A 14,789-nucleotide genomic window follows, 5' to 3' on the forward strand; every position below is an offset into this window, starting at 1 on the left:
TGCACACACAATTTCTAGGACACATAGCATGCAAACAGCAGATCTGTCATTATGTAACTAAAGCTGGAGACAAACTTTTCTCTGAACCAATGTAAGTCCTGAATCACTACATGAAACAATACTGTCAATTGTAAAAGTTTAAACACCAACTTCTGAGGATATTTAATGGTCTTACTGGATGAAAATAAAAAAATAAAAGGGAAAAAAAATCAAATTAAACTGCACATTGACATGCATACAAAGACATGCATATATAGAACTTTTGATTATATGATTATTTGGGGGAAATAATGCATCTTACAAAGCAGATCCAAATATTGGAATACTGATCACAAGCACATGGAATATTGCTGAAAGATACGAGCCCAGCAAAATACACCACAAGTAACACAAAAAAGAGACGAATGTTCATTGCAAAAGGTTTTACCACAAAACACCAGACAACAAAACACTGACTTGTAAACTATCCATTTCACCTCCAGTTTTTCCCTCTACCTGTTCCTTGATGTTCTGGAGCTCCTGTAACTCTCTCTGCACCAGCATCTGCTCCTTCTCCCTATGTAACTTTAGCTCCATCTTTTCATGTTCTAGCTCTTCCTGCAGACGCAGTTGCCGGAGTTTCTCTAACTCCACACGCTCCCTCTCCATCTGTAGGAGCTGCTCCTGCTGTCGGTGCAGCCTCTCTGCCTCGGTTTCACCCTCCTTGTGTATGGCACCTGGTGGAGGAAAGGGTGGAAGACCACCTGAAATGGGTAAGCCACTGGCGGGGACAGATGGGCCTACTGGGGGTTGGAAGTAGCCATGGGTGAGTGCAGGACCGGAGGGTGGGTAGGCATGGGAAACAGGAGGAGCTTGTGCCTGCTGAGCAGTTGTCGCTTGTTTCGGTTGTTGTTGACTGTTCAGGTGTGCCTGGGACAGGTTTATAGGCTGCTGCTGTGGCTCAGATGGTATGACAACCATTCCTGGCACCGAGGTGACTTCTGCTGATGAGGAAGCCACTGAGGCACCTTTGCCAAGGTAAACAGGTTCATCCTGAACTATTGAGCTAGCAGTTGTCATAGAAACAGACACAGGGAACCCTACTGGTGCTGAAGTTGATGCAGAAGCAGTGATAGTGGCAGTGATTGAAGTTGTTTGAAGAAGGCCTGGTGCTGGGTAACGAACTGAACCTTGTCCACTTAAAGGCATTCTGGGACTCACTGGTAGTCTGGTTAGACTGGACAGGGGCACTGGTGTCATGTTGGGAGAGGGATATGGTCTGTAGACTCCTCTCAGGAGTGGTCGAAGAACAGAGGCAGGCTGAGTTGTAATTGGAAGTGTTGAAGCAATGGGGGTCTGAATGGTGGAGTAAATCATCCCATCCGCAGACCTAATAGCAGCAGGATACATGGCTCTCAGACTTGCCTGTCTAGCATTGATGAGGTTGGTTAGTGCTTGACTATGAGAGATTGGCTTCCCATCAAGTCCAAAGAGGAGGTTTTGCCTCATGCCAAGACCTACTGCAAGTCTAGAGGCCCCTGGACCGGTACCTCTCCCCAGGCTGCCAAACTGCAAGTCTGGATTACTTCCGTATCGATCTATGGAATTGAGTGCTGCACACATCCGGCTGATTTCTCTTGCAGTTGTAGCACTGTACTGAGCCAAGTTAGCTTCTTGGAAGCTGGCAATATCACGGGCAGAATAGCCATAATCTGAGCTGATATTAGACAAGGAATTATACCTTCTTATGGGAAGCGTTTGGCCTGCAATGTCTCCTTCGTGCCGTAAATCTGTATAGGAACCATATTGCATCCCTATATATCCTCCATAGCTCTGTTTCATAGCAGTTAAATCCATGGCAAGATCACCTGAAGGTTGGAGGCATGGCTCCAGTTTAGAATGGTAGGATTGTAGGACAGCATCAGCAAGGTTTGTATCAGACATTGAAGGCTGAAGTCTACCAGGAAAAGGTAAAGTGTAGGCCTTTTGTGCATCCATTGGATACTCATGGTACCTTCCAGGTTGTCTTTCTTGGTCTGACTCATAGGTGATAGGGGGGGCAGATGGTGGCCTGATGCCCTCTTTCTCAGAAGCACCGACGCAGCTTCCACCAAATGGAATTCTGTAAACGTCACAACAAGCTGGTTGGTTGTCAGGTTTAATTTGGCCTCCTACCAGATCCACAGCATCCTGTCCTTCTTCTACTTTTACAAGCTGAGTTACTGCCCTGGCCGTCTCTAACCCTCCATCCATCTGCACTACCATACTATGTGGTGATTTAGCTCCTGACATTGAACCAGGAGGACTGGGTTTCCCTTTCAGCTCAATTGGACCAGTACCATACAGCTCAGGATTAATGACTGGTGATACAGCACTGACCACAGCTGCGGCAGTGCTAGTCTGGCTGACTATCAAGTCTTTTTTGAGTAAAGGTGAGATCTGGCCTGTAAGGTTGTACCTGGCCAGAACAGATGCCTGTTGTTGCTGTTGTTGTATGTGATGGTGCTGCTGTAACTGGTGTTCAAGGAGCTCTTGTTGTTTCTGCAGTTTCTCTTGTTGCTTTTGTAGTTCTCTCTGTTGGATACTGAGGTCTTCTAGTTTGGCATCAATTTTGGGGATTGATGGATCAGTTGGAGTAGAAATTGGTGGTTTGTTCTGAGAAAGACACACTGCTGAGCCCATGCCCTGACCGAGATCTATCCGATTTTGATGGGGATCACCGTACACCATTGGCTGTTTGGGCTGGGTCATGAACATAGAAGCAGCCACAGTGACACTCACAGTGGTTGGTGTTGTGGTCTCCTGGGTATTCAAGTTCATGATCAGTGGTTGCACAATTGTTGAATGTCTGCCTCCGTCTGATCCACCATGGTATTTCCTACTTTCTGTGGCAAAGGAGGTGAGATCCATTCCCTGATCAGTCATGATATTTGGGGCTGGTTTGGTGGCTGTTCTTAGATCCACAACACTACCACCTTGGATCATATGGCCCTGTTCTACCCTTGAAGTGCCTGGGACTGTAGATATTCTACAAAGGGAGATATTATCCATTGACATGGACCCTCTGGTATAGATGCTGGCTGTGGTAACCATACTTGTTCCCACATTTACCTTCTCCACTCTTTGTGTTTGATAGAAGCTACGTGCAGGAGACTGTTGGTAAGGTGGTGTGTCTGGGGGGCTGCCACATGGTGAGTAAGTTTCAAATGTTGACTGGCGGCTAAATCGAGTAGGCGAAGACAGGGGAGAAGTAGCACTGTTTACTGTTATTGGCCTAGCTGGGCTTGGAGGTGGAGAGTATGGGACATCCTGGGAAGACTGCTGTCGGTACAGTCGCGGGGAAACTGATCGATGTGATGTTTGGGTTCCCTGAGCCATCACCGGAGATGTTGGCCCAGAACCAGCTGAGTCCATTCGCAATGCTGAGTTGAAGGTTTGTGTAGAGAACTCGGCAGTAGCCCTTCTGGAGGGAGAACGGGTAGGACTCTGTGGTGGTGGTGATGGAGAAAGAGGAGGACTGGTGCTCCTGTAATAAGTGGTATACTTGGGAGAACGAGGCTCAATAATCCTCTCAGTGGAGGATGTTGAGCTGTCCCGCACTTGGACACCCCTGGTCTCCCCAACCCTTCTGGTGATCACTTCTCTTTGACTGTAGGCCTGGGTAATCTCTGCAATCTTGCTGCATACACTTGAGACAGTAGCTGATGAAGGGGCTGAACTTCCTGTGTGTCTGCGACATATATCAGATTGAGTAGAGGTCATAGTATGACTTGAACCAGTTTGGGAAAGAGTTACAGCATCTCTGGCATAAACTCCATAAGCTGCAATAGTGGTCGCAGCCACTGTTGGAGATATTCCATTCTTTCCTGCTTGGCTTTTGATCCTATCTTTGTGTCCATCCTTTGAAGTGAAGTGCTGACTTACTCTGACATCAGGTATCCGACCCCCAGTCTCGGCAAAAGAGACAGGAGCTGAAATTTGGGTGGGGCTGGTTCCCGGAGTTAAGAGAGCATTGCTTTGCTCCAGTAGCTTGGCAAAGGCTGAGCCTGTGTCTAAGAGTTGCTTGTCTGGGTAAGAGCTCTCAATCTCTATCTCTACTTGCTCATCTGTGGCCTGCTGCATCTTGGTGATATTCTGAGATGTTTGCCGGATCTCTTCATAAATATCAGTTTCCGTCTCTGCTGCCTCATTGTCATATCCTGCTTGATCTTGTTCATAGTCATACTCATCCTCATAATTTTGTCCATTGACGTCCTCCTCATAATACTGCCCATGTCTTCCATGCTGCTGTTGTTGCTGTTGTTTCTGAAGCATCTCTGCCTTCCTCATCATTTCCTCATAAACCTCCTCAGCACTCTTCAGAGGTTTGGAAGTTGAAGATGGCGCACTGGTGGTTGTTGTTGTAGAAGATTTCTCTACTGGTGAGTAGAGAGACATAAAAGTAGGCAGGTTGTATTCGCTGCCTGACTTGTAGAGTTTAGACTCGTATCCCTCAGCCTCTGAGTCCAGACTTTGAGGGGAATACTCAGAAGCAGAGGAACGATGAAGCTCTTCCATTTCTGCTGCTTGTCTCAGCTCTTCTGTAGGGGAAGCATCTTCAATTGGTGAGAGATTGCTAGGTGGTGTCTTGGACCTTTCTCTGCGCCTCTGTGCTCTCAGTTCTTCCTTGTCCCTTTTGGTCTTTCGTGCTGTGCTTCTTATTCTCTGTTGTTCTACCTCTCTCATCTTCTCCTGCTCTCTTAGAAGTTCCTCTTCCTCTCTCAGTTCATCTTCTTCTGAAGAGTCTTCAATGGTGGGAAGCAGAGGGCCATGAGAGCGGTGACGTGCTTTCCTCTGCTGCTTGGCTTCTTCCAGTCTTTGCCTCCTACTTGGACTACTGTCACTGTCTTCCTCCATTGATGAGATGGACGTAGGAGATTGTCCTGAGCCATATGAGGAGGACGTCGGTGGCAGAGTTGACGAATAGTCACCCCTAGAACGCTCCTCAGGAGATCCTGTTAGACTCTCCATCTCCAGCTCAGGTTCCCGATCAAGGCTTAAGTCATTTTCATTGCCCAGCTCCATATCTCGGCTGTAGCTATTGGTGTTGTTAAGTTCAATTGTTTTGAAACGTCTCAGGCCCCCCTGTGATGCCATCACATCTTCCTCACCTTCTTCCACTGAGCCTTTATAAACATCTGTTGAGCTCTTTGTTTCCTCCTCAAAACTACTGGAGTGATGTTGGAGGCGCCTTTTCTCTTTCCCTGAGTCAGACACGATATGCTTATGGTGGCTTTTCTTGGGTTTCTGGTAGCCATAACCTTCATCTTCATCTTCCTCATCTTCATCTTCCTCCATCTCTTCCTCCTCCTCAATGTCTTCATCAGCACTCATCTCCATTATTTGTCTCCTCATGAACTCCTCATCAGTCATCTCTGAAGGCTCAGCCTCCTTTTCCTTCTTTTTCTTCTCTTTCTTCTCTTCCTTTCCTTCCTTGCGTTTACTCTCCCAGTCTCCGCCATCTTCTTCTTCCTCCATTATATCTTCCAGTTCCTCGTCAGAGTCGTATGCATCTGGTGGGATTGAAAGGGAACGTGGACGTTGCTTCCCCCTATCATCCAGGTCTCTGTCTCTATGCTTCCTTCCCCTTCTGTCTGCCTTTTCTTCAGAGAGGCTCTTCTCCAGCAGTGGCCTCATGGAGCTCTCAAGCTTTGTGATTTCAGAGGGGCTAAGTGGGGAGCCACGTCCACTGATTCCCCTCTCACTCAGCTTCATCTCCTCCTCTTGAATTAGACCTGTAATTTCACTGTGGGAGCTAGAGATGCCATCAGAGGAATAGCCGGTGTCACTGAGGCTCTGAGGGCTGCGTGACAAGTCATGGGTACTGTTGTTTTTTGTTTCCTATAGAGAAGAGAAGAAAAAGAGAATGGCATTAGATTGAAGGGAGCAATGGTATCTAATTCAAGATATAATTTATGTGAAGTGTGAGAGTATGCAGACGATGCTTATACATATCCACTTATACATATACACAATTTAAGCACCCATAAATTCGGATTCGGATTTTAGATATAAAAATTGTTATTTTTGCCTCACTTAAAGAAATCAATATAAGCCAAACATTTTTACTAAATCTAAAGCAACAAAAATAGTTCAAAATGCAGTATCTGGATTGATTTAAAAATATCTCAAATTACAATATAGTCTCACCTTAGCTAATGTGACTATATTTTACAATGAGGACATTGGACAATATGGCCTCATTCTGTTTGAACATGCATGTTAAAACTGCAGCACTTAGTTTTTAATAGAACAAGGCCATCCGTAAATATATCCATCTAAATATATATGAATAACATTCTAATTTCAAGAGATGAAGCATTAAAAAAGAAACCTGTCTAAAACCCTTTCTCTAAATAAAACTTCAATGAATTCCGTCCGAGCTCTCTCAAATATAATTTTGGGAAATGTATATGCTAATTTAATAGGTTTTTAATGGCATTTGATTAATGGCAATGATCCATTATTTCTAGAACATTATCCAGCAAGTAATGACGTGCAATATATATATACAATATATATATTTAAGGAGTTTTCATTACGTGTGAAGGAATAGAGTTAAAACTGAAATGCTAGAATGATCCTAAAATGATTATCATGCAGTTCAAAAAGTGGCACATTCTTAAACTGAAAATACTAAAAAGCAAGCAAATAACTCTTAAAAAAATAGCAACTAATGTGATTCATATGTATTCTACAATACCACTGCAGCACATTTCCTAAAAGTTGCTCAACTGCAAAAACAAATAGTAAGTGATAATATTAAATAGACAGAGAAAATGTGGGAGAAAAAGCTTGAACTTCTTTTTCGGATACACAATGAGTGCAGAATAACAGGAAAACAATGATTTTCATATTATAAACGTACAGGAACAAAATGTGGAGGTTAGCCGTTCAAATTTCCAAACTAAATAAACTATAACATATGTGAGGACAAAACAGCTGTGTCTGCCTTTAGAACAAAATTCATAATCCAGAACTTAAATTACAATTTTTACATGTATTAATTAGCAGCTAAATTTAAAATGAGTATATAAGAATAAAGCACTGTGCAAGTATAGAACTTGAGCTATATTCAAAAACTCTAAAAGCAATCTAATTAGTTAAATAATAAATATTAAGATGGTTTACAGAATCAAGACAAATGACATCTTTACAGTTACAGTTGTTAAATTTATGAAATGTATGAGCCATTGATGAAAAGAGATTAGTCAAGCAGTGTGTTCTTAAGAGTTAGACTTTTTTGATAATGAAGTCAATAAGAATTAAATATTAACATGACTGAAACATCAAAATTACTGAAAACTCATTCATCAATGACTCAGTGTTAGATGCTGGTAACAACATGCCAAATTTGAATCTTAAAGGGACTAACCTGGTAAATCATCTCTTGATGATTACAATATTTCAAAAAATGTACTTTGAGCTCTCTGGACTTTCATTTCTTAACAGCTTCCCAAAAGATAAAGGTCTGCACTGCACTTACTTGAGTTAATGGAACGAGGAGTTTAATATATTCATGGCATGCCAATCTTTACACATAGTGAAATGGTAAAAAAAAAAGACACGATTTGAACTCTTTCGCTCCTCTTTCTTTCTCCGTCACACTGTCTCCTCTCAAGGTAATGCATGAATGCTTTGCTGCCACTCGCAGCCTGAGAATACTGTGAAGAGGGATGACATGTTTTCATGGACAGCACTGGACACTCAACACTTACAAGAAAATTAAACAATACCACAGTTAAACTATAGTTGTCTGAGCTGTGGTCACCAATGTGAATTGAATTAAAGATGACATACTGTCATAATAGGTTCTTAGAGAAACATTATCATTTTTCTTATTTTTTCTTCTACAAGAAGAAAAGGCAAGAAATAAGCTTTAAATAAGGAGGTAAATAGCACAGAAATCAATAAGCTCCTGACCGGGCAAGAAATGTGACAAAAAATAAATAATTAAAGCTTCTAGCAGTTATTTAGAGAAAACATTATACAAACACTGTGTTTGTATAATGTACATCCATAAATGGTTTAATGTATGCAATTATCAAACCCTGGGGCATCTCACAGGCCACTGTAATCATGACCTTTGTGTCACGAAAATAATGAAATGCCTTTGCAAATAAAACAAGTAGTCATCAGTCATCTTTTGCAACTCTTCTTCCCAATGCAACTTTGCTTTATCTTTCATTTCAACTAAAGAAGAAAAGAAGTTTCAAGGTTTTTTTTCGGATCGATAAGTGACCAAGTTAGAATTTGAGCTTACTTTTGAATTCAGACAATACAAGGAACATGCAGGGAAAGACGTCAAATATATTCATTATAAAGTAATGGAACTTGATATCAAAGCATATATTATCTTTTGTTATTTTACCTGGAAAAATAATTAGCCCGACAAGAACTCTCTAAAGAAATGTGTTTGTCAAAAAAGTTTGGTTGGGTGTCACATTTACAGTGTGTTGTGAGAAACAGTGATTACTGGATTTGCTCACAGAAACCTTTGCAGTTCTGTGAACAGAAATCATGTAGGCCATGTTCACCATAGTAAGATGCAGCTGTAACAAAGTCCCATGAAGCCTTGAAGATAAACAGTATCTAACCATCCATTATCTTCCGCTTGTCCGGGGGTCGGGTCGCGGGGGCAGCAGCTTAAGCAGAGAAACCCAGACGTCCCTGTCCCCGGCCACTTCCTCCAGCTCTTCTGGGGGGACCCCGAGGCGTTCCCAGTCCAGCCGAGAGACATAGTCTCTCCAACGTGTCCTGGGTCTTCCCTGGGCCTCCTCCCAGTGGGACGGGCCCAGAACACATCACCAGGGAGGAGTCCAGGAGGCATCCTAACCAGATGCCCGAGCCACCTCATCTGACTCCTCTCGATGCGGAGGAGCAGCGGTTCTACTCCGAGCCCCTCCCGGATGACCGAGCTTCTCACCCTATCTGTAAGGGAGAGCCCAGACACCCTGCGGAGGAAACTCATTTCGGCCGCTTGTATTCGCGATCTCGTTCTTTCGGTCACTACCCACAGCTCGTGACCATAGGTGAGGATAGGAACATAGATTGACCGGTAAATCGAGAGCTTCGCCTTCTGGCTCAGCTCCTTCTTCACCACGACGGGCCGGTACAGAGCCCGCATCACTGCTGATGGCGAACCGATCCGCCTGTCAATCTCTTGCTCCATTCGTCTCTCACTCGTGAACAAGACCCCGAGATACTTGAACTCCTCCACTTGGGGAAGGATCTCATTCCCGACCCGGAGAGGGCATTCCACCCTTTTCCGGCCAAGGACCGTGGTCTCAGATTTGGAGGTGCTGATTCTCATCCCAGCAGTTTCACACTCGGCTGCGAACCGCTCCAGTGAGAGCTGAAGGTCACGGCCCGACGACGCCAACAGAACCACATCGTCCGCAAAGAGCATAGACCCGATTCTGAGGTCGTCAAAACGGACCCCCTCAACGCCCTGGCTTCTCCTAGAAATTCTGTCCATAAAAATTAATAACAGAATCGATGACAAAGGGCAGCCCTGACAGAGTCCAACCCTCACAGGAAACATGTCCGACTTACTGCTGGCAATGCGGACCAAACTCTGACACCGGTCATACAGAGACCGAACAGCCCATATCAAGGAGTCCGGCACTCCATACTCCCGGAGCACCCCGCACAAGAGTACCCAAAGGACACGGTCGAACGCCTTCTCCAAGTCCACAAAACACATGTAGACCGGTTGGGCGAACTCCTATGCACCCTCCAGGATCCTGCTGAGGGTATAGAGCTGGTCCACTGTTCCACGGCCAGGACCAAAACCACACTGCACCTCGTGAATCCGAGATTCGACAATCCGGCGGATCCTCCTCTCCAGTACCCCCGAATAGACCTTAGCAGGGAGGCTGAGGAGTGTGATCCCCCTATAGTTGGAACACACCCTCCGGTCCCCTTTTTTAAAGAGGGGGACCACCACCCCGATCTGCCAGTCCAGAGGCACTGCCCCTGATGTCCACGCGATGCTGCAGAGGCATGTCAACCAAGACAGCCCTACAACATCCAGAGCCTTGAGGGGCCCCTGGGACCTTGCCACCGAGGAGTTTTTTGACCACCTCGGCAACCACCTCAGCCGCAGAAATGGGAGGCCCCACGTCCGAGCCCCCCAACTCTGCCGAGGCCGCGTTCCGCTTGGCCTGTCGGTACCCACCAGCTGCTCCCAGAGTCCAACTGGCCAAAAAGGCCCGATAGGACTCCTTCTTCAGCTTGACGGCTTCCCTCACCACTGGTGTCCAGCAGCGGGTTTGGGGATTGCCGCCACGACAGGCACCAACCACCTTACGGCCACAGCTCCAGTCGGCTGCCTCAACAATGGAGGCACGGAACATGGCCCATTCGGGCTCAATGTCCCCCACCTCCCCCGGGACATGGTTGAAGCTCTGCCGGAGGTGGGAGTTGAAACTCCTCCTTACAGGGGATTCCGCCAGACGTTCCCAGCAGACCCTCACAATACGTTTGGGCCTGCCAGGTCTGACCGGCTTCCTCCCCCACCAGTGGAGCCAACTCACCACCAGGTGGTAATCAGTTGACAGCTCCGCCCCTTTCTTCACCCGAGTGTCCAGGACATACGGCCGCAAGTCCGAAAATATAACCACAAAGTCGATCATTGAGCTGCGGCCCAGGGTGTCCTGGTGCCAAGTGCACATATGGACACCCTTATACCTGAACATGGTGTTCGTTATGGACAGTCCATGACGAGCACAGAAGTCCAATAACAAAACACCACTCTGATTCAAATCGGGGGGGCCTTTCCTCCCAATCACGCCCTTCCAGTTCTCACTGTCATTGCCCACGTGAGCATTGAAGTCCCCCAGCAGGACGAGGGAGTCTCCTGGAGGAGCACTCTCCAGTGCCTCCTCCAGGGACTCCAAAAAGTGTGGGTACTCTGAACTGCTGTTTGGTGCATAAGCACAAACAACAGTCAGGACACGTCCCCCCACCCTAAGGCGGAGGGAGGCTACCCTCTCGTCCACTGGGGTAAACCCCAATGTACAGGTGCACAGCCGGGGGGCAATAAGTATGCCCACACCTGCTCTGCGCCTCTCACCACGGGCAACTCCAGAGTGGAAGAGAGTCCAACCCCTCTCAAGGAGACTGGTTCCGAAGCCCAAGCCATGCGTCGAGGTAAGTCCGACTATATCTAGCCGGAACCGCTCAGCCTCGCGCACCAGCTCAGGCTCCTTCCCCAACAGAGACGTGACGTTCCACGTCCCAAGAGCCAGCTTCAGTTATCGAGGATCAGACCGCCAAGGTCTCCGCCTTCGGCTGCCACCCAGCTCACATTGCACCCGACCCCCTTGGCCCCTCCCACGGGTGGTGAGCCCGTCGGAAGGGGGACCCACGTCATTTCTTCGGGCTGTGCCCGACCGAGCCCCATGGGCACAGACCTGGCCACCAGGCGCTCGCCGGCGGGCCCCACCCCTGGGCCTGGCTCCAGGGGGAGGCCCCGGTGACCCGCGTCCGGGCGAAAGAACGTGTTGTCCAGTCATTTTATTCATCATAGGGGTTTTTTTTGTGATAAACAGTATCTAACTTATATTTAATGTAGCATCAGACACCTGCTTTGATCCAGGAGTGGTGTGGTGTGAAAAGTTTACATCCACTATAGATGTTTCACACAAGTAATACTTCCTAAATTGGGCTACCATGTAAAATGTCCAAGTGGTCTTGGGAAGCATTGAATGGGGCTTAGTTTTGAGGGATTTGAATAGTGTATGTCTTTACAGCCTCAGAGTCCCCCTCCTCCTCTTGTCTTAGCCTGGTTCCAGACATCTGAATCATCATCCACTTCTATGATTTACTCACAAATCAACCAGTAAGAGTTTTATATGGGCAAACCATCCTCCAACATACCTGTACTAGTACCTTCCTACTTATGTATCATCGTGAAAAACCATAACAGAAATGAAACGACAAGAATGAGGACATGAATGTGAGTGACAGACCTGTGGAGGTTGTCGTGAGTCACCTGACGTAAATCAATGGCAAACAACAGTTTCTACATATGAGACTGGTGAGATGGATCATTTAAAGTGCCCATCACTTCTTAGTTTTGGCAGTCTCCAAAGAAGCATCTGGTGAATGTGACAAGATGTCAGACTGCATGAAATGAAACGAGATGATGTATCAGTCTTTTTTATCAAGCTGGCCATTACATTAGGTGCACTGCCATGGTTTGGAAGTCTACCATGTACAAAATCCTGTACACAACATCTCTGTGACACCGAGCACAAGCAGAGCTTTCCATTAAGCTCATTAGGGTTGATGGAAAAACAGTCTGAACATGAAGCAGGGCCACATTAAGACAGTACCACAGACTCACACCTTAACCTGCATTAATGCATATTATTTTAAGTATATGAAACTGTATGTTAGTCGATAGTGTATATGCAATAGTCACCTAAAGTAACGTTCCTCTTTTGTATTTATCCTGTTTATTGCACTTCTGTTACATCTTTCATAAATTGTAAAAGCATTTAACTGTTAGTATTTCCCATAGTTTCATACTTTGACATGCAGAGTTGCATGCAGAATAACATCAGTATTTATTTAAAGGAAAATAATGCAAACAAATCAGACTTACGTCATAATGCCTTGACTTCTTTATTTCCTTGATCGGCGTAATCTGCTCTCCTTTCTTCTGGGAGAGTTTAGTCTCTTTGGGGGTTGGGATCTCAGGCTCAGTCTTGGGCTTCTCTTCTGTTGGTTTTGGCTGTTTCTTGGTCTCAATGGTTGGCACTGGTGCTGTAGCTGGTGTTGTGGTCTTGGGGTCAGTCGGTTGTTTGGCAGCAATACCAATACCCGCCTGTGTTTTTTGTGTCTGGGGCTGGGGTGGCTTGGGCCCCTGCTGAGTGGTGGGCTTGTGGAGAGGGCTTTGCTGACTGGTTGGCGCCATGTGACGAGGTGAGCCCATCGGTTGGTGCTTGGGGGACGGATGAGGAACGGGAAGTGGAGGATCATCAAGACCGCCTCCTGACATCAGTCGCTGGGTCTGGCAGTTGAGACATAACCACTCTTTTTTCTGAGGAAAAGAGAAAATAAGAGACAAAAGCAATTAATGACAATCATATCTTCTACAAGACAATTTTGTTGTTGAATTACGGTGTGGACATGATCAATAAAACATGGATGAAGACGCACTACATATTTTTTTGTTTAAATGCATTGCAATAGTGAATTCCTTCATGCTCATTGTTTATGTTTTGAAAAGGTTGTTTCAAAGCATCAACACAAAGCCCGGGAGGAAGTTTCATGTCAAGACATCATACATTTTACATCATGTTCCTCAAAAATATAAATTAAAATCTAGTAATTTGAACATTTAAGTGACATATTTCTGGCTTGGACAAGAGAAACATCTCATACAGTCAAGAAGAATAATTAATTATGACTTCAGCAAACAGTAAAGACTGCAATACCAGGGAGCTTCCAGATGTGCGTCTTTAAACATAATCTGATTTAACCCTGACCACTATTACAGAATCACATTAGAATGATATACCATTCAATTTCCTGGGTTAAATATTACTGACAACTTAATGCACAGACTAATATTCTTAACATTAAACATATCTATCACACTTGAATAGCAGTCTGCAGCAGCAAGAGCACACACATTCTCATACAATGAACACTCTGGAACTCTTACATCCAGACAGAGATGTCAGATCTGTAGCATGCTAAGCAGAGCTGAGGCAAGTTTCTAAAAGGCCAAGTCACTCTGACAGCTACACCCCATTTTCATCTCATCAGCTCCTCTCACAGAACTTCACAAACTGAGGGACTGACAAAAAAATTAAGACTACAATTTACACACAAGCTCCCTCACAGTTACAGTACATAGCCTTGGATAATCCTTTCATTTGTTCTGTTTTGAACAACTGAGCTAACATAACAATGTTTGCTAGATGTTTAGAAGCAATAGCTGAAATGGAAAGGATTTATAACTTCTAAATGACTACAATGCTTTAAACATTCTTCAGTTTGTAAATCTGATACAGCAGGCATATCTTTAAATGTGTGCTTGAACTAAAGAACTTTGAGAGCTTGTGAGGCATAAGAATTGAAAACATTATGATTAAGCAGAAAAAAGAACTGTATCCTAACTCAAGCTCAAATCACTTGAAACTAAAATAAATGATTTATATTGGGGCCAGTTGTTGTCATTTCCATGGAGTCCACAAAACCTCTGAAAGTAGGCTATGGTATTGGTCACCAAGCTGTCTGTAGCGGATCCTTTTAGTCCATAAGACGTGGGGGTCTCAATAGATTAGACTTGTTTATCAAGTACATCTCACATATGCTCAATTGGACTAAGATCAGGGGAACTTACAAAGTGCCAAGTTAGCACTTTCCAAACCAGTTCTTAGGTCTTTTTTGCAGTGGCATTATTCTGCTGAAAGAGGCCACTCTCGTCAGTTTTGTTTTAGTGAAGGCGTGTACTTGGCCAGCAACAATGCTTAGTTATAGTGTCACATGGACACGATGCAAAAGGGATTTTGTCTATCAGACTGAACTACTCTCTAACATTGGTCATGTTCTCACAGGCCCCTTCAGTAGTGGACACGGTTCGGCATGGGTACGCAATGCAGTGTGTGTTCTGAAACCTTTTTATTGGAACAAGCATTGAATCATTAAGCAATTTCCGTTACAGTAGCTCAGCTGGATCAGACACCACGGGCCAGCCTTTCCTCCTCACATGTATCAATGAGCATTGGACCCCATTGACCCCATCATTAGTT

General features: G+C 45.2%; 1 protein-coding gene across 2 annotated transcripts in view; it reads right to left on the reverse strand.

The window, feature by feature from the left end:
- bsna (bassoon presynaptic cytomatrix protein a) overlaps positions 1–14,789 on the reverse strand; it is a 143,425-nt gene that overhangs the window by 26,900 nt on the left and 101,736 nt on the right. For both annotated transcript variants that reach the window (XM_075476314.1, XM_075476315.1), the window contains exons 4-5: positions 12,632–13,069; positions 496–5,859 (exon numbers count right to left, since the gene is read on the reverse strand). In XM_075476314.1, coding sequence (XP_075332429.1) covers positions 496–5,859; positions 12,632–13,069 — 5,802 coding nt within the window. The remainder of the gene's footprint in view (positions 1–495; positions 5,860–12,631; positions 13,070–14,789) is intronic.

The sequence above is a fragment of the Odontesthes bonariensis genome, chromosome 10 (genome assembly GCF_027942865.1).
Source record: "Odontesthes bonariensis isolate fOdoBon6 chromosome 10, fOdoBon6.hap1, whole genome shotgun sequence".
Lineage (NCBI taxonomy): Eukaryota > Metazoa > Chordata > Actinopteri > Atheriniformes > Atherinopsidae > Odontesthes > Odontesthes bonariensis.